The 27748-nt window shown below is 38.2% G+C and overlaps 1 protein-coding gene across 2 annotated transcripts; it reads left to right on the forward strand.

The window, feature by feature from the left end:
• Positions 1–32: 32 nt before the first annotated feature.
• LOC136257241 (glutamyl aminopeptidase-like) lies at positions 33–27066 on the forward strand. 2 transcript variants are annotated; one of them, XM_066050320.1, is made up of 19 exons: positions 33–1004; positions 1582–1708; positions 2565–2719; positions 4584–4697; positions 4748–4882; positions 7846–7908; positions 13104–13169; positions 13658–13727; positions 13771–13885; positions 13999–14078; positions 14236–14366; positions 16011–16066; positions 18063–18210; positions 18542–18618; positions 18851–18958; positions 22414–22581; positions 23195–23332; positions 24317–24398; positions 26808–27066. In XM_066050320.1, the coding sequence occupies exons 1-19, from the start codon at positions 75–77 to the stop codon at positions 26943–26945; spliced, it is 2901 nt and encodes a 966-aa protein (XP_065906392.1). In that variant the 5' UTR covers positions 33–74; the 3' UTR covers positions 26946–27066. The 2 variants fall into 2 exon arrangements, with proteins under 2 accessions (XP_065906392.1, XP_065906390.1); XM_066050318.1 differs by lacking the exon at positions 2565–2719 and adding an exon at positions 2751–2908.
• The last annotated feature ends 682 nt before the right edge of the window (positions 27067–27748 follow it).

The following is a 27748-nucleotide window of genomic DNA, read 5'->3' on the forward strand; positions in this document are numbered from 1 at the left end:
ATCACCGTATATTTACGTTTAACATTGCTCCGTAAGGGCGTGGTGTGTCACGTGTTCACTGAGGTAAAACTGTCATGAGAATGTCGAAGTTCAGGGCAAACAAAGGTAGTTACGATGTGGAAAGTTCTGAACAAGAAGATGACGATGATTTGCTCCCTATGCACAGGGAAAAAGGATGCTTTAAGAAGTTACGCAGAAGATTTAATCTCAATCGATTTGATCGCCGCGAAAAAATCTGCCTCTTTGTTGGCCTAGTGTCTATCGCAGTGATTGCTGTAGTGTTTGTGGTCATCGGTGTTGCGGTAGGCGAGGATCAGAGTAATTCTGAGGAAGGGGGCGGGAACTCTACTCCAGCCAAACATATTTGGGAGAAAGTGCGTCTACCGTCATCTGTAATACCCATCCATTATCGTATCACCCTACAACCAGACATGAATAGCTTCTACGTTAACGGGACGAGTGAGATAGAGGCCAATGTGAACAAGGAAACAGACTACATCTTACTACATGTTAAGGACATCACTGTTGACAGTTTCTCTGTAGAGAATTACTCCGTGAAAAAGAGTCTTAACTATGATGAGAATGACTATTATGTTGTGCAGTTGAACAGTCGACTAAGGAAAGGAGTTATTTTGATACGCCTGACTTACCACTACATGTTGACGGCAGATGAACTGGTTGGGTTTTACAACAGCAGTTATTTGTTACCAACTGGTAATAGGGAGGTATTAGCTACAACCCAGTTTGAACCAACTGATGCTCGGAGAGCGTTCCCTTGTTTTGATGAGCCAGCGATGAAGGCAAACTTCACGATCACACTGATCCACAATTCACAGTATCATGCTGTGTCTAACATGCCTATTGCCAGAGAGATGGATATTGGTAGTGGTTTAACTCGTACTGAGTTTCAAACAAGTGTTCGTATGAGTAGCTACCTGGTCGCTTTTGTTGTCTCCAAATTTGTGTCCAGAAATTCAAGCTTTGTCAGCACAAGTGGAGAGAATGTATGTGCATTTGTGTTTGTGTGTGATTAAATGCAACAAGTGTTTGGCTTTGAGTAAATATTTTCGTATTGCCTGCACTGGTCTGAAACAATTAATGCATGCTGCATGCACCAAGTGGTTTTGGGACCTCGTACGCCTTGTAAACAGTGTAACTGCAAATTCTAGTTTATATACGTATATATACATTGACTGCTCTATTGGAGTATATTTTATTGAACTTCCTAATGAAGGAAATATGACTTTGGTCCCCTTCCCTGCACAGGTAAATAATTTCATACTACGTACTACAGTATATGATGCTTATGAAATGTTTGATATATTTTTAGAATCTCGTACACAATATTGTGGCCATGGTGTGCACACAGTATATTCGTACATGCATTTAACTATACACCACACACACATGCACACTCATGTGCGCACGCACGCACACACACATGCACACACCATACTATGCAAGCACTCATACACATATATATAGGACACAAACAAAGCATTTATTATTCATATATCACACAGCTAATCTTGGTTATAATGTAAGACCAAGAGGAAGACATTATACTCTATTATTACACAGGTCACTGTTAGAGTCTGGTCCAGACCAGAAGCTTATGATCAAACTGAGTTTGCCCTTGAAGTTGCAGTGTCTGTGATAAGCTTTTATGAGAAGTTCTTTGATATAGCTTACCCCCTACCTAAACAAGGTACATATAGTGTCTATATGTGTTAGTAATAGAATGTATCCTTTGCTTATTGGTCTGTTATCTGAACTCCTCAATTATCAAAATGCTAAAACTGGTTGCCCGGTTAGAGTACATATTTTATAACAATATTTGTTGTGTGTTCTGTTAGAGTACATAGACAGCACAGCTTTTTGTATACCAATGGGCTTCATTTATCTGAAAAATCTTATCATTGTTACGTGGCAGGTATCAGCTCAAGTGGCGGATCAACGTCAGCTGGCACTTCACTCATGTTATTACAAGTTAACTCTCTAATTTATATGCATGTGCAAAACACTATGCTATAACATCATGTTCTAGAACAAAGGTGTTCCGACAGCTGAGATACAGTGTATTGATGCATGTGTTAGTGCTACATGCTATTCTACTAGCATTTTTGACATACAGACAGTTGACTCTCCGCTATATGTGTGTAGACATTGGATCTAGTACAAATCTATTAGACTAAATTTGACTACATTGGATCCTCAGTTATTATATACTTAGCTGTAGAGAGTTTGATAGCAATGTTGAGATAGAGATTATCATATGTACAGAGCTCCATCCAACTACTATAGAGTATACATACTGTAGATTAAATTTCACCCCAGCAATGAAATACTCTAATTGAACGGTCACTTTTACAATCAAATAATTGAGGTGCCTATACGCTTTATTAAGTTACTGCACACACTGTATGAATGACTGCCTGTTATGTGTGTGTACATTGTATGTGTTCATTGTAAATGCATAAAGGTGGATTCAGGTATGAGTTGGTATGCATTCAAATTTCTTTCATACAAATATTAACCTTGCAGTTAGAAAGCTTTTTTTGTAGACTTGTTTGCCATACCAGACTTTGCTGCTGGGGCTATGGAGAATTGGGGACTAATCACATACAGAGAGACAGCTCTTCTCTATGATCCTGAATCCACCTCCTCTGCTGACAAGCAGTGGGTTGGTGTGGTAATAGCACATGAGCTAGCTCATCAGGTAAACTACTATACTGTATTGTGTCATATAGATCTGTGTGCCATACCTGATTTTGCTATTGGAGCTATGGAGAATTGGGGACTTATTACCTACCGAGAATCAGCTCTACTGGTTGATCCAATAGGGACATCTTCTGCTAGTCAGAAGCAGAGAGTGGCTACTATAGTGGCTCATGAGTTAGCCCATCAGGTGTAAAAAATTGGATAGTATTTTACTGTTGTACAGTATGCATGCTGCTATTGCTTAAGTTACCACAACTACCACTTTGAGTAATGTCATTTCTTGATGAAGCTAACATCACTCTATCCTTTACTGTAGTTGGAAGTGTTCAGTTAAAACTTGTTGTACAACTGGTTTATATTTGCAGAGGCAACAACTGGGGCAGCGTAATATGGAACAGAGACACATGAAGCATTGTTAATAAAAGTATTAATTTAGGGATCATTTTACAACCTAGCTATGTGGGAAAATTGATATCAATGCCGCCGTAGGGGTTTACCACATTACTGTAGCTACATATGTTGTACCACCGTTACCGTATAAGCATAAATTTGTTGAACAGAATACGTATTTGGTGTTTGCTTAATAATTTGATTTTGGCAAGAGTTTATTTTGGTGAAATGCATGTCCAATAAGTCTTGTTAGTCGGTCCGTGCGATTTGTTTATAAGTGTAGCTACAGTCACTAAAGGGCTTCAAATAGCTTTGTGGCTGCTAAATGTGCTCCTCAAAGGAAAATGTCAATGTGGAAAATTAGTTCCTCTGCATGGTTCCTTGAAGATGACTAACATTGAACATAAAAGGAAAGGCAAAGTGCAGAAGGCAGACACTCATCAGAACTGGAAATGGCACACACTGCCAGTGAGTTTGTTATTGTGGTGTAAAGTGGCTGTCGTGTGCTGCTTTTTTTGGCTTCTAGCCTTGCAACTGTGGTCAGGCAGGCAGAGAAAGGCAGACAGGCAGGCGACCAATATTTGGGTTTTGGCAAAAAAAGTGAGTATTTTGTTTTTATTGCTGAATTTGAAGTTAGATGTACTAAGAATATTCTGTAAAAGTGATTTTCATCATGTATAATGTTTCTATCGTGGCATTTTAGGCAGCACTGCAACTATGTATGATACACACAGCTTGTGTTCATGGCTGTTTTATTAAAGTGCCTTCTTTATTGGAGCTGGTATCTTGATCTTGCTGCTGATCTCAAGTGATGTTATGGATCAAGTGCAATCACAGTACTGCAGCAAAACCAGTTGGTATAAGCGCAGCTAAGTTATAAAGGAACATGGTTTCCTTACTCTGTTTTCTGTAGTGTGTTTCAATAGTTATTAGTGCAGCTACAGTTTATCAATTCTCTCTTGCAGTAACATGTCACACAATTTTGTGATGTCTATTAAAGAAAGTGGCGACATCGAAAATTAATACCTCAATATAATTTCCCTGCAAGAAGAAAATTTATTATGGTTTCCTTGTATGAAGAGCAATATTAATGCTTTCGTAATGTTTGTTTTTACTGCTAGATTTGATGTTAGACACACTACACTGTAAGACTCTGTAGAGGTGCCTTTTGTTTTGTATAATAATAAAAAAAATTATTGTGGTTTTTAGTATCAGAATTATGGCAATTGCCCTCTGTTTTGGGGAGATTCCTAATATACAGTGTACAGTAAGATATGCAGATAGTATGATATAGCATCAGGAGTGACTGATGTGACAAACATGAGCACGAAACATACTTACCTATAGCCTTAAAATTAATATACTCTTCTTTTTATATCATATCAACAAATGGTAGAGTACATCAGTCTACTTTTAAGGAGTATGTAAACTTACCTCCTGATCTGCAGTATTAGCATATTATTATCTCACAGTGGTTTGGTAACTTAGTGACGATGGCATGGTGGGATGGAATATGGTTGAATGAAGGATTTGCATCATATGTTGAGTACATTGGATCAAACCACAGTCAGCCTGACTGGAATATGGTGAGTTTTGCATCAAAATGCATTGTAAATTATTTTCCATGTTCCTTCAGATGGACCAGTTTGTGGTCAGTGATTTACGGACAGCACTGACATTGGACAGCCTCAACACTTCACACCCCATCATCGCCGAGGCAACTGACCCTGATGAAATTAATGCATTGTTTGACTCTATCAGTTATCAGAAGGTGTGTAAGTGAATGTGCGTAGATAGTGAACTAAACCCAACGTGTATATGTATTCTTCATTTGTTCTAAATAAACTTTGGACTTTTTGACTGCACCATTTTTGTAGAACTAATCTGTGTTTGCATGGCAATTAAATAGATAAATAGATCCCCAGCTTAAAATATTGCATATGTACCATACATGCATGGGTAATGTTGTAGCTATGTATGTAACGCTTTCACACCTCAGATCAAAGAAGCCGCCCTAGCTACATTTCATATGTAGCCCAGCTAGCCGGGCTACATATAAAATGTAGCCGGTCTACAACTGGGCAGTTATTATATGCTGAAATCGATTGTGGGGATTGATCAAGACTGACATGATTAGGATGCATGACTTGGATTTCGCTATGAAAACCCCTCAGACGGAGAGCATTTTGTTATCCTCGCCACCCTACGAGTTGAAAAACGTTGGGCTAAGGTGAAAACTAGTGCTATAACTTATTCATTCGATCGTTTCCGCACATTTTCGAATATGGACACACCCCCATCATGAACCTACTACTCTGCACGGAGTAACCACTCTACAAGCAAGCTTACCTGTCTAGGCCTTTAGTGAACTGCGTAGTTTCCCATAAACGATTCAATAGCACTGATTAAAATATTAAACTTGCGTAACGGAAATTGTCCGTGATTTTTCTAGGATATGTCCGGTTATCATAACTGAACGTAACCAGAATGTACTAGCTGCTGACGCATAATCGAAAATTTTAGGTATGCATATACAATACATCCAGTGGCTGCACTCGTATTGGCTTGGGTGATTGATTGCCCTGTAAGGCTATCAGCCTGATAAGTGTTACATATTAGCTGTGACATGGGCATTTGGGCTTTGCCTGATATGTATGCCCGAGGGCAGAGGGCATACATATCAGGCAAAGCCCTCATGCCCATGTTACAACTATTACATGTATGCAAGTGCTGGGGTTGATTTTTTTGTTAGAAGAAACACAAATCTCTGATAGAAATAAATGGACCTTATCTGCAATGACGTCAAAGCACTAAATGGCAGCCGATAGTGTGGGCACTTTTGTACAGAGGGTATTGGGAGAGATGGCAGTTCGCTATGTTAACGTTTACATACTGCAGCAAGGGACAAGGTGAGGCATACGTACATACTTAATTACAAGACAAATGCGTGTGGTTTTGTGTCGATAGCAAACTTAAGTCTGGTTTTGTCTGGTAGGACTATTTTGCATCACCACATCACGCTAACTAGCCTTTTACCTTTATTATCCAATAGTTCCAAGTCGTGAAATCCACAAACAAAGCTCATTTTAGTGATTACGTACGAAGTTCCCACACTAAACACGGCCATTTTGTCAATTATGATGTCACTGCGGATAAGGTTCATTGTGACAATATTGGAAATGGGTAACAACGGTGAACAAGAATATCTAATGTGTGAGTGAGCAGTGACTGGTGATGCAGCATTTTTGTTTGATTGAGGCTACTGACGTCAGTGTCATAAGCACCATCTAAAGCTACGGTATGGTCACCAACCAGTAAAACCTTAGACAAAAGTATGAAAAATATGACGAAAAGCACTAAAATAGATACCCACTACCTACGCTCTACTCCACTATGTTAACCATTCAACTACCAGCAACTTTTTTTCTTTTCTACTTTTTAATGAGAGTCGAAAGGATATTTCAGAAGACCAGTGAAGCAGAAACCAAAGCTGAACCAGACCCTAATCCTAATGCTAACACTGAAGTTTACCTGTTAAGCATAGTGATGTCTGTATGAAAGTAAGTATTTGGTGAGTTTGAGGTGAGCTAGGGTTGGCCCGGCTTTGCTGGGATGGTCACTTTGCTCCCTAGCTCACACTGTGGGGAACATTTGCAACCAGTCATGCAAACACTAATTGATGCCTCACTTAGTGACCAAACCTTATCCTTAAGTTTTCAACTTACGTATTAAAACACCTACTGTTGGTAGAAATGTATATAACTGTGGGAATACTGACAGAATTTAATGATACAAGTATACAAAAAACCTTTGGAATTTTGCAACTAGAGTATGGACCATAGCACATCGATAAAAAGCACTGAAACAAGCACAATATTAAATTACAGTAAAACAATTAAGAAGTGTTATGTGCTCAAGATACCAGAACGGAAATACACAGTGGGGATATAACACTTCTTATTGTTTCACTGTGATTTGATATAGTGGACTACTCCATGCAGCTAGTTTCAGTACTTTTTATCATAAATTTTTGGTGTACTTGTTTGTTAACTTTTTATGTAAATAATTCTTATGACTGGTGAACCCACGCATACTGCATCAAAAATAAAGAAATGGTGCTGCATGCCCCAGTTATATCAATTATCTGAAAAGTGAAGTATCCATTGTCAGCTAAGATCAATTTGTTACAATTCGTAGCAACTTGTCTCTCTTGTAATTGATCCTGAACACTAAATACCCTTCCAATTGATTCTCAACATCGTGTACATGTGTGGCTGCCACACTGATACTAATTCCTTGGCGTGATTGTAATATTAACAAATGATGGTGTGGGCATAATTGTTACTCTTATAACTTAAAACTCTGCTCTCTGTTAAATAGCATGTGTGGGTGGTGTGGTTAGTGTGTGGAGGTTAAAATTATTGACTGCATGTCTCTGTAATATCGGTTCATCAGAACTACTGTATCAGTACTGGATGAAATATTGGATCAGGTGTAAGAATAGGGTATTGATATACTGCTAGTACCAACAGATAACATGCATGTGATGGCATAGTAGTATTCATTGTACATTCATGGTACATGCCCATTGTGCCCTTCACTTTAACATGTGTGTTGCATGATACATGCACCCTACAAGTAACATTCATGTTGAAATGAAAAGAATGTCTTCAAATGTTCTGTACATACAATTGTACACAGTACATTACGTATGTAAATGTCTCATTTTTGTAGGGTGCTACAATTCTAAGAATGCTGCGTAATTTCATGGGTGAAGCTTTCCTAGATGGCATCAAGGTGAGTATCATACATGCCATTACATGTATGTATGTACTCTCACTGTTATTGTAATGTACACACTTGCCTGATATACAAATACACAATGTTTCCACTGTTTAGTGTTGTACTGAGCAGTGGCGTAACTAGAACCACACTGACACCAGGGCCTAGTGCAATCAGCAGCGTAGCTAACCGGAAGGTGATGGGGTGACACATCCTCCACAGAACACTGACTTAATGTCATGATTGTACAAAAAGGCTAATGACCCAATGATGGGCTAGCCAACGTACGGTGTAGTATTAGCTAACTTATATCTGCTTTATTACAAATTACTATCTATGTAAGTATAATGTAGCCACTGCAGATTGAGCCTCATCTCACTCTCACGTGTCTCAACTGTACTCCAACATATTCATCCATGATCAAGTAGAGCTATACATCACTGGCAGTATAGAATTATTGATTATAATGCGTTATAGCTATTTATGTTAGACACTCCTGGCCACACTGATTTCGTCCACTGAATTTAGTGAATTACCACTCCAGATTCCGGTTTGGCTCCTTATCTCTATTTCCGAGTAATCCCCTCTACTTTAATATATAGCAGACCAACAATTCATCGCCTCATAGTGCAGTTTACCACTGTTATCTCAAGCCTCAATTGCAAAAGGTCAGCCGTCTTTGTTTAAATGCACTATCGCATGAGTAAGCTAGTCTAAAAATAGAATAATAATTAGTGTGAGTAACTAATAGTTTCGTTACATGTTATCTCAAGCATGGAAATCCTTTTGTTAACTGTTGTACCACACGTTCGCTAAATGAAGTGTTGAAGAGAATAGCACTGAAGAAGCTGGCCATTTAGCACGACTGTTACCATGTGCTAGGACACGTGCTCAACATTGTTTACATGGTCTAAACACCACAGCCTAATTTATGCATGTGAAATTTAATTTAAGGGGTGTGGTCGTTGCCTCGATCAAATCGACCAATGGTCCACTATTGCTCACTAAGAGATACTCTAGAGTAGCTATATACCTAAAACCAGTAAGTCTTCTTCACTGTTTTAGTTCGAATTTTTGATACGTACATTGCCCTTGGTCCGTGACGGTTGGCCAAACCTGTCTTGGCGTCGTGGTATACAAAATGTCTGTTTTCAATCCAATAATTTGCTGACACCCGGGCCTAGACCCAGGTAGGCCCCGGGTTTAGTTACGCCACTGGTATTGAGTGTGGACCATGCCATGTTGTAGTACACTTATTGTACTGTATGTAGATTGGTTTATGTGGATATGGTGCTTTACATGGGAGGATCAACATACCAAAGAATGATTTATGACTCAATAAGTACTGTATTAGTTATTAGGGGTTCTTAATGACTAACAGTATTGTGGTTTAAATGCTGCTAATGGTTGATGGTCCAGAACTGAATCAGTTCGGGTACTTGTAGCGAATCCTCTGAAGAAGGCGACTCAGAAAATACTATATAACATTTAAAGAGTCATCTTTGCTTATATGTATGAAGGGTGTCTCAACACTAATACAGCATTTGGCTTCAGTATCATTTTCTTGATGCACTCCCTCATGCTTATTCTTCTTACGCATGTGTGGTGGTGCTTTATGTATATGTTAAAGCATTGCCACGAGTACTATATGAAAAATAAAGCACAAGGCGTGCGGCCGAAATGCTAATAAAGCACTCGCAGAAATACTTTAAATGATTTATGGAACTTTCTAGTCATGTAGCTTCACCGTACGCTAGGACTTGTAATTAACACACGTTGCATGAATTATTAGCAGCCTGAATGCACACAAACTAGTTTAACAAAGTACCTCACATGTAGTTCACTATAGTTTGGCATAGTAGATGTTCATAGCATACTTTGGCAGGTTTTGTTCACACTCCACAATCGATTTTATTGTGACACATGGTGAAGTATTTTCCGTGATATCTTCAGGACTTGTCCATTTACATTAACCCATTAACAACCACTGCCGCCATATGGCAGCATGGCATCATAACTCACTCATAGAATAAATTTTAGCCTCGCTATAACTTGTAAAACGAGTTTCATAGCAAGATGCGCTAGTACTGAAATGGACACGCCCATAGAGGTCCCGTTTATGGGATAACCAGATCCTTCCCAGACTAGTGCGTGTTTGTTATGTAATGGTGTAAAATGTAACCTGTTATAATAGGTGAATTAAATTGTTCTTCGACTTAAAACCTAGTAGCTGATAACAAAGAAAGCGTTATACATCGATGGAGACAGGTAAAGTCAACAGTCGGCTGCTTTATCCCAGACGTGGCATGGTGGACACGAGTGCAGATACGCATGCGCAACAGCAGAAATTGGATAAATCACGAAGAAACCAGCTGTGGAATGGATCACACTGTAAGTAAACTGTATAGAATAGTTCTTTGAAGTGTAATACACCTTTAAGTTAGTAAATAGCTAGATAGGATTCCGTTGTTTGTTCGGGCTGGTTTTTACCAAAGTTTAGACTTTGTTGTTCGAAAAGTTAGTTGCGGTTACTGTTATGTAAACAAAAACAGCACAGTCGACCTCCTTAGTTTATAACAAGTATTTAGATATATGGTTACTAAGTAGTTCTGTGTACTGGATGGTTAGTATGATGCGATTCGGCATTCGGCCAGGAGTCCTGGAGAATTTGGCGTCAATGGGTTAACAAATAGTAACAGCAATTAGAGCTCGGCGGTATTGAAATTTGAATACACAATATTAGTAACAGGAAAATATCGTGGTATATCGGTATATAGTTAGCTTGTTATTGTAACTATTGCATCATTTCTTGGGCCTAGTATGAAGCGGTATCATCCCAAAAACCAAAAACTATATAGTTCAGTACAAGTAAGCATGTGTTGTAATGTGACAACCTCAAGTTTTGTTTAGGGCGTGTCTACTAAACCATCAACAAATTGGATAATTAAACACCAAAGGCTGGGTTAAAAGCAATCCTATACTGGTATTCATCGATATACCGGTATTTCGATATATCGGCTATCAAACACTGTCACGGTATGATAATCAGTTACAATAATTTATCACGATAAACGGTATTACCGATATATCGCAGGGCACTAACAAATGTCAAGAATAGTACGTGACGATTTTTGCTCCAGCAATCACTCCCAACGGCCACTATGGTAAGAACTAACTTCCTCTAGCTTCATCGTTCTATCTCGGACTATGGTAGCCACTTGTTGGTCTTTATTTTTCTCTTGCACACCACGCGACACCACCATACCAATTTCTGACGAAGGCGAATCGTACCTGGAACCGCTGCTTCATAACACCTCCCTTCGCTACAGTTTTGTAGGCAGTATGTAAAGTCTCTCTTGTGGCTACGAAGTAGAATCTCCACACAATTCGGACGAAATCTTGAGCACAGTGACAGGAACTCAAACCGGAACTTAATTTACTATCCGTAAACTTCTGTGCACTCCCGCGCACTGGGATATAAAACAGTTATATCCCGTATACTCGGATGATATCATTTAGGTATGTCTATAAAAACAATCCAGTGGTAAAACTCGTATTGGCTGGGGTGATTGACCACTCAGCGCGGTGAGGGCTATCAGCCTTTACTGGCTTGGGTGATTAGTTGTACTGACGTGAGTGCCGCGGGCTATTAGCCTGCACTAAAGTACGTGGGCAACTGTGCTTTATTACCCACAAAGAGTGCTTTTTTGTACAAATAAAGCACTCTTTGCAGTGCAATAAAGCACTCTTTGTGGTGCAATAAAGCACTCTTTGTGGGCAATAAAGTACTAAAGTGTACTTTATGAAATTTAAAGTACACCTGACCTTTGATCTCACCCACGCAAAGTTCTATAAGTATGAAATATCATACTGTATCTGAGTGTGTTGTAAACCCATATGTTGATTGATGAACTGATATTGGAATTGAAAGTACACCGTGGTATTCAAGTAAAGAAATTTTCTTCATCAATATGTGTACCTGTTGATAAAACCAGTTGGTGCATCACTAGCACATACATTTGTACATACTTATGTACCTTTGGCATTCGTTTTAAGTAATACTTTTAGGGAATTGGTAATTATTAGCTGATCAATTTTACCAGAAGCCCATGTGTACAAGTGTAGGTGCTGTATTGTACTTATGGGCTATTATAATTTCACTGATATCATTTTGGGTTTTAATAATTATATCCCTTTGTTACCTGAATTACTTTTGTAAAACCACAAAAACTGCAAGAGAATGTGTGTCGTGTGGCCGAGTACAGCCAATGTGGGCACGCAACAGACAACTGTGTATTTTACAGGAACCAAAAAAATGCCGTTTTCACACATCCATAGCTTGATAATGGCTAGACGGAAATTAAGCATTTTTGCTGTGGAAACTCCTTCATGGTGAGACACCTCCCATTTCAAATTTGAGCTGAATCCGCGAGGCCATCACTGAGATATGCACCTTCAAAGTTCATCTTAGTTTCTTCTAATTTTTCTTCATCTTATTCTTCTTTTCACACCACTTAGAAAAATTGTTATAACTCACGCATGCTTTAGTCGATATTCTTCAAATTTGGAGGACTGTAAGAACATAATTTAGCATGTTTACATTCCAACTTTTATACAGTTTGGATAAAGAACAAGGGAGTTATACGTGATTTTCAAAAAATTCGATAGTGATTTTTGTCACGGCCACAGGGTAACCGTTTGAAGGAATGACTTGAAAATCGGTCTGTACACGGTGTAACCATTGTAGTGCTGGTAAGTCCATGAAGAATGCATTGTACGTACTGCGGTATGCCAAAAGGTACCTCTCGGGCCGAAGCGATCTCGAACAGTGAAAAAGTCAAGCCCATAGTGTTAGCTGTTATCTAATTATGCTTGTCTGAAGGAATCAGTCAGTTACAGTTACTCAGTCAGTTGTTCAGTCAGTCAGTAGAAAATTCCGTTTAATCTTTAAAAAAAAAATCCATAGCAACTTGTTGAAAACGTTTTGGGTCGATCTGAAGACTTCCTTGGGCTTACATGTAGTTTTACATAACCAGCTCATCGTCATCAGGGAAAAGTGAGGCTGGTTTTGGGTGATGTTTTTTCATGGGCGATACACCCATTCCTTTGTGGTCCCTACTATACAGTACTATTGTACTGTATGATTATTACAGTGGTAAATGCTGTATAAACATCGTATCAGTAATTTGTACTTGCTGTTATCTTCCTAGGCGTACCTGAAAGAACACAGATATCATAATGCTGAAACATCAGAATTGTGGGATTCCATGGATGATGTAAGTGTCTTTACTCCATCACTCCATGTGTACAAAAATTTCCTGGAACAAATATTCTCTGAGTCACATGTATTTGGTGGAGCTTTAGTTTTTCCCTCATTTATTGGAATCTAAAAGTGACTGCTCAGTTAGAGTATAATGTAGTCGGACAGTTTGGCGAATTCACTGCGATGGGATTTTGGAGAGAAAAGGTTTGGTGAATTTGTTAGTAGCTATTACAGATTTGTACTGATCAAACAATTTGGCAGATTTTAGTTTAGTGAAACACTACTCGTTTGCCATATTCACCAAGCTTTCCGGCTATATGGTATATTGCTGGACCTAAATTGTTCTAATAGGATGATGCATTATATGAGTAGTTACATGGGTCGTCTATCTAGTATTTGTGTAACATAAAAAAATGTTAAGCTTGCATTAGTTGTTAGATGTATAAGTATTCAGATAAAAACACATCACTTTTTACATATGTTGTAATGGTGGTAATACAGGTTTACTGCCCAGGGAGATCATGTGATCACAATATTAGTGAAATAATGGACACATGGACCAAACAAACAGGTTATCTATTACTGACCATCACCTGATCATACTAGTCAAACAGGTTATCCAATCCTGACTGTCACTCAATCACCCTCTAACTTGTTGACTATATCACAAGAGAGATTCTTTTCTGTACCACACAAGGACACTGACTATATCCCACCCTCTGTTTACAAGTGAGTAGTCAACTTGTTTCTTGTCAATATTATGTGTATATGTGTATTACTTATGTATGTAAAATATTCACATATCTCAATGGCTAAAAATTGTAACTGATTATCATTTGCAGTTACCGGTGGAAGATTCCATTCACATACATCACGTCATCATCAGCTGCACCAATGAAGAAGTTGATAACAGTGCGAACAGGTACAACTAAGTACTGGGGGCATTGGTTAACAATTTGAGTGTATACATGGTAACAATTTGAGTGTATACATGGAAACAATTTGAGTGTATACATGGATACATTTACAGTGTACATACATATTTCAGTCGTGATTATGTTTCTGTACGTGTTTCTCAGACAAGACGATCCAGTTAGACACGTCAGTCACCTGGATGAAGGCCAATGCTGGTCAAACTGGTTTGTACAGGGTGAACTATGACCTCCGTGGTTGGGTTCAGTTTATCTCCTTGTTACAAAATAACCACATGGTAAGTGTTTTGTGTGATGAGTGGAGTATGTGAAATTTATTGTGCTTATGTAAAGGTGTTTGCGTATATATATACTTACTGTACTGTATGGAGTGTATGCATGCTATTGATATCTAATATCTAGCTGTCACGTTTGTAGGCCAGCGGACTATATTATTTGCTTGAAGCGTGGGTGATATCAAACGATACTTCATTTTTCATGCAGTGCAGTTGTGTACTTTTTAGCCCACCAACTGTATTTATAAATCAATGAAGTACTGGTATCACAGTAAGTAAGTAAGTAGGCTCCAGTGGCTTGTTGTCAACAACCTCCAAGGAAATTGGGTGCTGTCAATGTAATGCTGGAACACAGTACCACAGAAAAATTTTGAGGTTTACATTGCTATGTTAGCATGTTTTAAGGACTGCGTTTTAGTAAACTAGAACTTCTACAGAACTTCTACAAATATGTAATGTACTGCTTCACCTTGTTGATGGTATACGAATGATAAAGCACTTGACACAAGGACTTGATGCTTTAAAAGTACTCGGCTTCATGCTTGCATCTCTTGCCCATGCTTTATTGTCCATATAGCAGTGGCGGCAGTACTTTATATATTAGTTAAAGCACCGCTGCGAGTGCAATATGGAAGAAATGGCACGAGGGCGTAGGCGAGAGACTAATACAGCACTCTGCCTTGCCTCATGCTGTATTAGTCTCTCTAATACAGCACTCGGCTTTGCCTCATGCTGTATTAGTCTCTCGCCCACGCCCTGCCTCGTGCTGTGTTGGTCTCTCGCCCACGCCCTCGTGCTATTTTCGCCTTGTGCTGTATTGGTCTCTTGTCCTCGCCCTCGTGCTATTTTTTTCCATATTGCACTCGCAGCGGTGGTTTAACTGGTTTATTGTACTAAAGTACTGGCTGCGAAGAGTGGGAGTGATGTCAAGTAGGTGCCTATCCGCGTAAGCTTGAGACCGTGTGTATTGCAGCGATTAACTACTCAAGGCATTATTCATACTCGTTCATACTGCACCAGTGTGATGAAGCTAGCTAGCTATGTAGCTTTAATTGATTTGAGCTGCCAAGAGCGACAGTAAGTGGCCAACTGCTTCTTTCTCAGTTGAGGCCTGGCTTAATGCCCACAAGTAAGTCTGTGACTTTGTTATAGAGAGGCTTGCTATCATGTTTAGCGGTGAGAGTGCATTTATAGAAGCCATGGTGTGGCGCTGGGAATGATACCACGAAGGCAACTGGAAGCGAATTAACTTATCGTGTTCCACCTGGCTTTATAACGTGGACAGGAGTCATTCTGTAGTGTTGATAATGCCATGTACTCAGCTCCTTCACTAACTGCATTCGCTAAGAATGGCTTTCAGGGTAATTCGCCCACTTGTGTTTCCCAATGGCTTCAATAGGTTTTGTAGGCATCCACAGTATCATGTGGTTGTGTAATGGGATTTATAGCTCATGCTAGCTAGCTATGTACAACAATACCAATGCTTACACTTTTGTTATTTTTACTATGATAATATACATTAACTTCCGTACTACGCATCATGATACGAATAGTAGTACAGTTCGAAACATAAAGTTTCTTGTGAAACTTACTATAACTCTTGTTAACTTTGTAAGTATGTGTGTCCTATTAACTGTGTAATTCCAGGCTATATCAGCTGCTGATCGAGCTGGATTAATTGATGATGCCTTCAGTATTGCAAGGTAGTGTTGAATCTAGCAAAGTTGGTGTACCCTGAATGTGTGAATGTGTTGCAAGAATTTCATCTTGTGGATTAACAAATCCTTGGGTATGTATTACTCTAAGTGTAGGTTATCGCACAAATCAAGGTATCTTCGCTATTTTAGAGACCTGAGGAATGGCACAATATTCACCGAGACCTGAGGAATGGCATTCTGAAGGTCTCTAAAATAGCGAAGATACCGTGGATTTGGGCGATAACCAATTTAGACTATGGCTCGTACGGCTCTGGTCACTGCCAAAAATGGCGGCTTCCTGATCGAATTAGTGTTAAAACAACTCACTGGTAGGCTTCCTAGATGAATACAATCATCTCTATTATCCAGCGATGTTTTCTTCACACTCTAGTGATGATTTCTAATTGTTGTTGTGACTGGAATCCAGCAAAACACATGGCGCACCTGACAAATAGTTTTGTCACGGGTATCTAACCAGTTTAGATACCTACCCGTGGTATCTATTGGATTTTAAATACCTCATTAACGACTAAACTTCAAAGCATAGTATACGTACCATAGTCTAAAAGAATTTACCCAACAAGATACACTTGAAATATTTTATTCAGGGTACTCTGTGTGGATATTTAGTTAGAATGATATATGGAGATAGTGAGCCTGATAATATTTGCTGAAGTTCCACAGAACACATGTACTAGTCTATGTGACAAGATTTGCTGGCTTCCACACATATGTAAATTGAGCTCACATTTTTACCACAATTAGATTGCTTCACTTGTTTTTTTTTCAGAACTGACAGGTTTGGTTCAGACCCTGTGAAAATCACAAGTGGAGGTATGGTGCAGCTCAATCACCATGATTTGGCTGGAATGGTATTTAGTGAGCTGGTGAAGCCTTTGAGAGCTAGTAGTCTCATTTTTCAAAATTAGGAGCAATTTTGAGTGCATGGAAGGAGGCCCTATAGGGACATCAAATTTGCCCATAAGAAACTCACCGACATTGTCTACCATAGGTTTTATTACTAGACTTTTTGTTGTCTAGAGGGAAAATCCAATAGGCTGTTAAAGTTTCAACCATATCTGGTAAGTGCTTTGGGACTTATAGTAATAGACAACAAGAAGAGCAAAACAATCAATTTGTATAGCTGACATTGTACGCTGCACACTGCTCTAATACTGTGACTGCTTTATTAGAGTATCTTAATCTCGGTATACTAAAATTTTTGGAGGGGGGTTGAGAGCCCTCCTTGACCCCCTGTATCCACCACTGTAGTGTCTATATATGGGAAATTAAAACAGACACTTATTTAATTGATCATAAGTCTTGAGTGCAATGGGCTACAGAGTTGGGACTTGTGTCATTCTATTCACCATGAGCTGGAGCATTTATCAAGGTATAGTTTTTCCCTATATACACCCATGCTACTGTTCAAACTAATGGAAATGGCGATGATGAAGTAACGTTTTACTGCAACGTAATCAAACACATATAACTCATGTTTGCTTCAAGAGGCGAATCCATAGGTATGTTAGATACACATATTTCAATTTGAGTCTTCCTTCACTTTTTACTGAAGCAATTGCAAAGAATTATTTATGCATATACACCCTGTATAGCATGTGTTATTACCCATTGTATTTCAACACCATACATGTAGTAGATAGATAGATAGATAGATAGATAGATAGATAGATAGATAGATAGATAGATAGATAGATAGATAGATAGATAGATAGATAGATAGATAGATAGATAGATAGATAGATAGATAGATAGATAGATAGATAGCATGCCATATAATTATATACCTCGCGTACTATCTATAATTTATCTAAAAACAAATTTATGCAACAGGTCGGGGTTTTGCTCAGCAGGTCGAGGCTGGTTTCAGGTCAATGTATTTTTGTGAGAAGTTGTAAACCTCCGTGATCCCTAATGTACAGTACTATTTTGTGAGTGGAAGTCAGATTTTGTCACATTGAGTATGTTTCTACTCTTCCAGTGCTGGTAAACTGAGTATAGAGGTTCCACTGAACTTGACAATTTACCTTACCCATGAACAAGACTATCTACCATGGATATCAGCTCTTCACTGGATCTACAAAATGTCTGACCTGCTCAGTCTAACTCCTGTGTATGGTATTTATGAGGTGTGTTATGTATGTGTGTGTGTGTGTGTGTGTGTGTGTGTGTGTGTGTGTGTGTGTGTGTGTGTGTGTGTGTGTGTGTGTGTGTGTGTGTGTGTGTGTGTGTGTGTGTGTGTACCATCGTATACTCCTTTTTTCCACTGATGTGTTTGCAGGTTGTGTTCCGTTTACGTGACGTTTACATTGTGTTTGTGTTCTGTGTTCTCTAAGCAGAGTGTTTGTATTGCATTTTATAAAATGGTAGCACAATGGTAACTATTTTACTGCTACTGTACTTGCATATACTGTAGTGTAGGTGTGTACATGTTTATCACTATGTATAATTTTATCATAGCAACATGTTCATGGGTTACTCACACCGATCATCAGGAGTGTGACATGGAACACCAATGGCAGTAGTCATCTAGACACGTAAGTATCAACTTGTGATGTGTATATCAATATGAGTGGAGCAATAGTAACTACTACAGCATGTGTATTAGTATAGCCACTGGATTTAATACATCAGTCATAGTCATGTGACCTTTTCAGTAATTCATGACTGAGCAAATCTCTTTTTTTACTTTTAAGTTTCCTCTGTAATATTAGAGGTAGTTAGTACTACCACTTCATTACTATATCATAATGATGTTGTAATCAACAGGTTCCTGAGGTCCTCTATCTTATCAGCTGGTTGGAGGTTTGGTGACACAGATACTATCAACACTGCAGTGAGTATGTTTAACAGTTGGATGAATGGAAGTGTTAAAAGGTGTAGTATTGCTTTTTGTGTGTAGCTTTTGTGAGTTCTGTACGTAGGTATTTTAAATGTATGGAAATATCTGTAATATATATTCATGGTACAGTACCACTCAAATACATCTTCACACATGAGTGGTGCTACTATGCATGGTACTAAATGCAACACACATACAAAAACCGCATGTACGTGAATGTAAAAATACGATGTGTGTATGCAAAACTGCAACTCGTGTGTTTATGCATGTATACGAGTTTACAACACACGTTTAAACATGTATACATTGGTGTAGGCATATGCGGTAGTAGTGAATTTTCAACGACCAATTTGGAGTAGCTAAACCATTTCGTACATTAAACTACATATGTTTTTTCACTGTAGGGTACTCAATTGGCATGATCATCTACTATAACTGGAGCCATGTAGCTAATGATCTGTATCTCAATAAGTGATTTATAAACACAGTACCTGTAAAATCTAATTCAACTTAAGGGGGCACGCTACTAATTCCTATGGCTTCACATGCAAAATCTTGGTTTTCATTGATCTGTGCTTGCTTTTCATTCCCTTTTGCATCAGTTATGTTTGTGGTAATTAAAAATCACCATCTCCAGTTAGAAGTACTGACTTTATGACTCAGTTTAGTATTTTAGACCTAAAGAATGAGAATTCGACAAATTTTGGATCTAGTCTCACAGTTTTAATTCTACGCTTCTTAAACTTTGTCATCTGCTACCTAAGTATGCTTGTAACAAAAGTATGGAAGTAATTTTTTGGAGTATTTTATCAATTGAGCTATTGAACTCTTTAAATTTTCTATGAAAAACAGTTTCTCCTCTTTTGAAGCCATAGTAGTCATTCCTAAAAAAACTGTTTCCATACTTTTAAAGATAATGTTATTGCAAGCCACTGCAAGAATTTTTGGGGAGTTTCACAATTATCTGTAGGAGGAGAATCGATTTTAGTGTTAAAATTACAGTGTTTTGTAACCACGCCATAATTTGTACATACTTCAGAGGATTTCACTCAGATTTGCACTCAACAGAAGTTCAATGTCTCAACTACAACATATGTTATTCATCAGGTGGAGAACAGTATCTGTGTTGGCTTTACAGCTTCATATAAAACACATAATTTTATTCACGGAAGCCATAGGACATAGTTGCTTGCCCCCTTAAACACACACTGTATTCAAAACTTGTACAATCTCCACTGTTACTAAAAGCAAGCAGTCGTCCTGGTGGTCATGTGACATGCAATTGTATTCAAACATTTTAATACATGAAACCATTTGAAGTTTATTGTATGTAGACTCTATTCAGTTTATATTTGGATATCCTAATCCTGGTCTACGGCTACTCAAGGTGAGTTAGCAGCTGCCTGAGAAACTCCTGTGGCGAATGACGGTACTGCTTTCTAGTGTTACAGCCGAGTGTACTGTACATCGTAACAGAGCCCGAAATTACAATTTAAAACTGTTCTGACAACATGTCTGAACATATGCTGAAATGTTCAGACATTTCAACTTTTGGTCTATAGCCAAGTTCAATGTACAGTAAGTATTACTGTAAATTGGCAGACAAGTGGCAAAAATTAAGTAAACTACAAAACCAATAGAATGCAAAACAAAGTCCTCCCAGTAGTCTAGTATAAAATTGTCTAACTCCTTATCCTCTATGTTAATATCTTCATCACAAGTCTTTTCAGCACCATCAAGTACTATCACCCATGATAACATTCCGACATACTTGTCTACTATAAATTCTCTTGGACATTCATGTAGCGTGCTCTGGCTACCAGAACACTGTAGAGCGGATTGCTAACCTACAAGAGATAATGGTTGGCTAACACTACAGTGGTACACAAGATGTGGGCCAGCTAGTCTTACTCTCTAAGCAAACCAGCCTTAGCCACACACCCATATTGCGAATGTACAACAAAGGTAGAATTAATATTAACTTAACAATTTTCCCAGTTTTCAACAAATAACGCAATGTGTAACACGAAGAATAACACACAAACAATAGTCAAAACGAAGAAGTAAGGAAATAGTGCAAGAGGAGTACGCACAAACAACTTTTGGCACCATGAGGGAAGTATTTTCGTATGTAAAATTTAGCACTTGCTCACGTGCTCGTAGAATTGTCTTGCATCCGGTCCGGCTTCAATCGATTTTCAACAAGCTATTCACAGCAATCTATACCCGTGTGTGGAAGGCTTTCCTTGTAGTACCATTTCAGTAAATCATTTTGGCAATGGATAACTAGCTTTTTTAATGGCTCGGACACTTATGTCCGCACAAAGTCATACTTGGTCAGCCATTGCTAATAATGGTTGGAAATTGTCCAATGTCCAACCGTAATTTCAGGTTCTGTCGTAATGACTGTGGCACAAGATATAATGAATTCAGTAGTGGCTATAGGCATAAGTTAGTAATAATTCACAGTGAAAGAACACAGCAGATGTGATTATGAGCAACTGGGTAGCTAACTCAAAGAATAATTTTCTGTATAGCTACTGTTTGTAGACTCTATTCAATTCCTAATCTTGGTTTATGGATTCTTTAGGTGAATTGGCAGCCGCCACTGGAGCAGAGAAAATCCTGTGTTGAATTACACAGATTCACAGCATTACATTCCGGTGTTAGTTACAGCTGTACTGTGCTTCGTAATGGCTGTGACAGTCATGTGCCACACCCATGATACAATCTAGCTATTCAGTGATAGCAAGAGTTGGTGTCCATTGGCTTCACTAGTCATGATCTACCATGAAATAACAAAGCATACATGGATTATCAGCAACTGGGAAGTTTTTTTACATGCATGCTACAGGCTGCACACATCACATGTGTAGTCGTGCTGCCAGGTGCTGCCTTCATGTGTGTAATCGTGGGTACCTAAGATCAAACTATGTGTGTGAGTGTTGAGTTCACGACTGACAGTATACACACAAAGTGTGTGCACTGTGAAGTTATTTGAGTTGTACTTTATATGTATACACGCATGCATTCATACCCACCCACCCACATACACCTGCATGCACACACATATACACACACAGACATGCACACATGTATATGTACATACAACACACACATGCAACTGTGCACTATACAGTGGAACCTCAGTTATCCAGACCCCACTTATCCGAATTCTTGGTTAATTGAACTACTGAAGTGACTGCTCTATTAGAGTAGTGACTGTTCTATTAGGGTAATTGATAATACTGAATTTTAAAAATGTTCTTTATGCTATTTTAAGGCTATTTCTACACAGTTTCAGAGATATGTACTTTTCAGACTTATGGACCACCCCTGGTTCCAAGGGGTTCGGATAATTGAGGTTCCACTGTACACATGCATGAACACAAATAACACTACTGCTTGGAATACTGCCTGCACGTATGCATACAAGATGCATTTGTGTGCATACTTCTCACTAATAGTATGTCTTCTTTAAAATATACAGCATACACCCAGACCTAAAGAGTGTAGTGTACTCAGCTGGGGTGGCATTTGGTGGTCAGAAGGAATGGGATTACTTGTGGAATGTCTACCGGAGAACTAATGATACTGCTGAGAAGGATCTGTGCCTCAGAGCACTGGCTAGCACTAGAATACCATGGCTACTTAGCAGGTGAGCATTCAAGGGATATTCCTTACGCACACTGTTAGAGGTGCACCAATATCGGTATCGGTACTGATATCACGATATCGGTATCGGTACTGATATCGCGATATCTGTATCGGTGAAAAGTTGACAGTTTTTATCAGATATTACCAGATATTACACATGAGTACTATAATTGTCCAATGCATCCTATGGTTGACTTGGTAACACAGTGGTTAATGCATGAGTTTTGAAGTTGCAAAGGTTCACATGATGGCCATGGTTCAACTCCTGAGTTGGTCACACTTTTTTTCTTTTTTATACACCTTTTTCACAATTCTTTTTTTTTTCTTTACAAAGATAGTGACTTTTTAATCTTTTGCCATGTTTTTTAATGTTTGTTGTAGTGTCCATACTGAAAACCTTTTATGTTCAGATGTCGGTATCGGTATCGGAATCAGTAATTTTTGTAGCCAATATATCGGTTTTCGGTATACTGGAAAATTTCCATATCGGTGTACTTCTTCACACTGTTATGGAAATATTTACAGTATACAGTACATAGTATCTAAGTTTGCTGCATCTTTTGTAATTAGTTTATTATGGTACGGTAGCTACTAACACTGGTTGCACACTGCAGGTATCTTCACTACTCATTCAGTGATGCTGTCAGGTCCCAGGACACACTATATGTGATAAGGAGTGTATCTGGTAACATCTATGGTAGGAGTATCACCTGGAACTTCGTACGTAACAACTGGGACATACTAAAGGAGAAGTACGTTTGTACTATATGAGACAATCTCAACAAAAACTTGCAAACTTTTGAATCATTTTTCATTTTCTCATAATTATAATTTATCTAGTGTCCAAGGAATGGATAACCATAGTTTCAGCTTTTATAGTGCTAGACAGTGGTGTTGCACCGATCAGCAAATTGGCCAATTATTCTGATAACTGATATTAAGCAACAGAATACTGATAATGGATTCGATATACATTAATAGCACGAATTCTCATCTGCATCATTATTAAATGACTTATAGTAGTGACAACCATTGATATACAGCTCATTCTAGGCTAAAATGTAAAAGTAGATGAATTCCACAAGCAAAATCTACTCATATTTACCAGGATTTAAATACATTGTACTACTGCTATATACATACATACAATTGAGAAAGTATTACTACGTACTTAAAACCTAACTGTTTACTTTAGACATAGTTTATCAATTTGAGTATTGTTTCTCTCTGAGTACTGGCTTGATTAAAACTTGTACTTTTTTACTTTGTAACATAGGATTTTTTTGAAAATTCAGTTTTCTCAAAATGTTTGGTTGTTTGAACTAGGTGAATTTTTTGCTGAAATGATCAAAGAAGTACTGCAGGTGCTATAGTTGTTAGGTACTGCTTATTAATTGATACTCTTTGTGTATTGAATGCAATAAACACATTATATTGAGCATGATAACATTTATCCTTAAAGAGGGTGGTAATGTTCACTCAAATACATGTATTGTATGAATGAGCATTCTATGGTCTGTAAAATTAAAGTGTCAGTAGTAGCACCGAGCCTTTGTGTAGTTGTCAGCTATAAGTAGTGGTGGTTGCTCCATAACATTCTGGAAAAATAGTTGGAAACACATGTACACATTTTATTAAAGGCCAGACTAAAATTATTCTTAGAGTGTATATAACATGTGCATTGTACTGTGTGTGTGTTACACATGATTCACAATGTTGCTTTTGTTCTGCTTCAGATATGGTTCAGGATCATTCAGTTTTGGTAGACTAATTCGAACAATTTCCAGTTCTTTCTCTACTCAGCTGGAGCTAGAGGAGGTAATCACTAGTCTAAAATATCAGAATATTTAATATAATTATGTGACACCGTATAATGGGTTATTTTCGAAGGAGTTTGATTTTCAAATTGTTCGAAGAACACAGCTAACTCTTTCAATGTAAAGCTGTCTTGTGCCAGGTCGGCTGAATTCTGTCCACTATTAAACAGAACTACGCATCTTGTCATCCTGGGTAGAAGAAATACAGAGCAAATCGTCGAATACATGTCTGATATCTCTTTCTGTACCTAGCAGGCCAACACCTTTGCTTCTATTGACACTGCAACGGCCACGCCCATGCAAATCGACGGTGAATAATACCATTTCCCATTGGCAAAAGCATCTTTCCTATAGTGGAGCAGTCCCAACACAATAACACCTAATGAATGTCTCAATTTTGATTGTACCACTATAAAATAATTTTAGCGGTGCTAAATATGACAATAGAGCATTCGAAAATTATACTTTTGAAATTTATTGTAGTAGCTACTCTTCGAAAATTCCCCATTCAAAATTAACCCGTTAAACGGTACTGTATCATATTCTTCACTGAGTCTGGGAAAACCGGTCTTATTGTCAGCTATACTTGTGATCTGCTTTTGATACTGATTGCTTTTCCCAAGCACTGTGGCAATCCCTACGAACAGTCTGGAGCACTAATAGAGCTCTGAAAAGGCTGTATGTGGCTGTACAGCTCTATAATGTTGAATAAAGAACTGTGCTGTAAATTTCCTATTCATTTTAGCAGACCTGAATAATTCATCCCCCAATTTCTTTTTCATTTTGTGAATGACCTCTTGCCTTCCCCTCCCACTACCCCTTTTGGAGCTTGTCTGATACAGTCAATATAAAGTTAAACAATATCAAAACTTAGCTGTTAGCTACTTAAACTGTGGATGGTCTGGAGGGTAGAGATTATGTGAAAATTTGATACACATGGCTTTAACCATGCACCGCCATACTACAACACATATTAAACTCTTAAAACTGATACTTTGAAATAGGTGATAAGACCGGTTATCCTAGGCTAGGTCACACACTATTATAACGATCGTAAATGTTACTAGTATATTAAAAAGCAGCATAATTTAAAAATGAATTAGGGATCCAGGTGATGAAATAAGGGATGGTGGTATTACTGCACAGCTCGGTGGAAAATCCATACATTGGCATGTCAATACTAAAGTAGGAATTTCCCACCAAACTATATGCTGTGATACTGTCATTCATCTCTTGTTCACCACTTTTTATTGCTTGGATTCCTATTTCATTTTAAAAGTAATAATTTTAGTATGTTTTGTTGTTTTTGTTATAGCATACAATTATATACGTGTGACTGTATTACTGTATTACGGGAAACTTTAGTGGGGGAAACTTGTGAATTTGTCGGTTTGCTACAAATTTGCCAAAATTTAATCTGCCGATTACTCATAGCGCCTCAGATTAGCATCTTTATAGCTACACATTGAGCTTGAATATGCCAAAGTTTATTTCGCCAAATGCAATTTAGCTTGTTATTCACCAAAGTTTAGTCCTGCCAAAGTTTCCCCTCTATACGGTATTAGGGTGGTGCTGTATTAGAGAATCTCAAGTCAGCTATTTACCAACTAGAGAGTGGGGGACTATATCACTGCGCTAGCTTATGAATACAGATAGACCAATAATAGTGGGCTGTGTCATCGTGATCAAGTAAATAGATTGTCAAGTGGTGTGGTCTTGGTGCTCGATCATTATTAATAGGCGTGGTCTCCTATTGTGAAGTAATACGTGTCTACCGAGCGTATAATGCAGCATCTAAATATACCACAAAGACTAGGCACAGAGGGCACACACTTGTCAGAACCTCAAAAGCACATTCCCACTGGTGAGTTTGTTATTGTGGCTGTGCACTGCTTCATTTTGTCCTCTGTCCTTGTGACTGTGGGTCGAGCAGGCAGTGAGGCAGACATGCAGGCAAATCACAATGTGGGTATTCATGATTTTAAAAAAAATACTTATCCAGCTGCCCGTAAAAATAATAAGTAGTGAACACTGTGGCAAATATTGAACATCACTGGAAATTCTTAGTGACAGTCACTAAAATGGCCGGTGACATCCACTATTTGCCACTGTATTCACTGCTTATTTTTACTGTGTAAGTGTTTTCTTGTTTTGATGAATGGAGTAAGACTATGATAATTTTATTGAGGGGTATTAGTATTCTAGGTTAGCATGGACATTATCAAAGAGTTATATGTACGAGACAGGTGATAGTAAAGATTTGTGGAATTGTTGAAGCAATAACAAAGTCAATCAGTACTTGGAATAGGAAACCTTTGTGTGATTAAATGTGTGACCACTTGCACTGAAAGTATCACATTATTACTTACAATTTAAAATTTTTAACATTTAATTTTTTTTATACTAACAGTTTGAAGAGTTCTTCAATCAACATTCTGATGCTGGTTCTGGCACAAGATCTTACCTACAAGCAGAGGAAGCCATCAAGGGTAACATTTACTGGCTGGAGCACAACCTACAAGATGTCACTAACTGGCTAAATGTGTAGTTGTAATAGTCTTGTTATTATGAAATAGTATGTATACTCTATTCTGCACATTGATGCATAAATGTATAACCTTTTAGACTTTGACATGAATATGTCATTACTGTGTTATATGTGTACTATATTATGGTCTGTCACATGCGTAGGCAGTAGAAATGGGGAAGGTATTTAGGGGTACCACATCCCCTACTTGTGCTTGCACGTATATATCATAAGAATGGGAGAGTCAATCATTCTATTGGAAATTTACCAGGGCCAGAGCCCAGAGATTTTGAGTGGTCCGGCCATTCATGGACTGCAGTGGAGGTCATAGACATGCACACTAGTTTAATTATGATCTTAAAATCAGATATTGTCCACTTTCATGTGATAGTCAACTGCATCTGCTAAGCACATACAGCATGCCAAGCTAGGGGGTTTGGAGGCATTCTTCCCCAAGGGAAATTTTTGAAAATAGATGCTCTGAAATGGCTATTTTACATGCAAAGCCTCTTTCTTTATTAATTTTCATTAACATCCTGGCAATTTTGTGCTACAGTACCAATTAATCTGGATAGTAGCTAATTTTATCTTCATGATATAAAAATCCAGTGAAAGCTTAGTATAATTATTATTATAAGGAAACCATTGGGATTGTAATTGCTGTAATTATAATCTAATCCAAAACAGCCAAGCTGTAAAAAAACAGTGCAGCCCTCAAAAAGGCTATGGTGAAAAAAGATGAAATCCAAGGTGGTGGCCAAGAAATAGCTGTGATGGTAGGTTAATGATAAAAATTTTAATAACGACAATTCAGGTGAATTTTT

This window comes from Dysidea avara, chromosome 6, assembly GCF_963678975.1.
Source record: "Dysidea avara chromosome 6, odDysAvar1.4, whole genome shotgun sequence".
NCBI lineage: Eukaryota > Metazoa > Porifera > Demospongiae > Dictyoceratida > Dysideidae > Dysidea > Dysidea avara.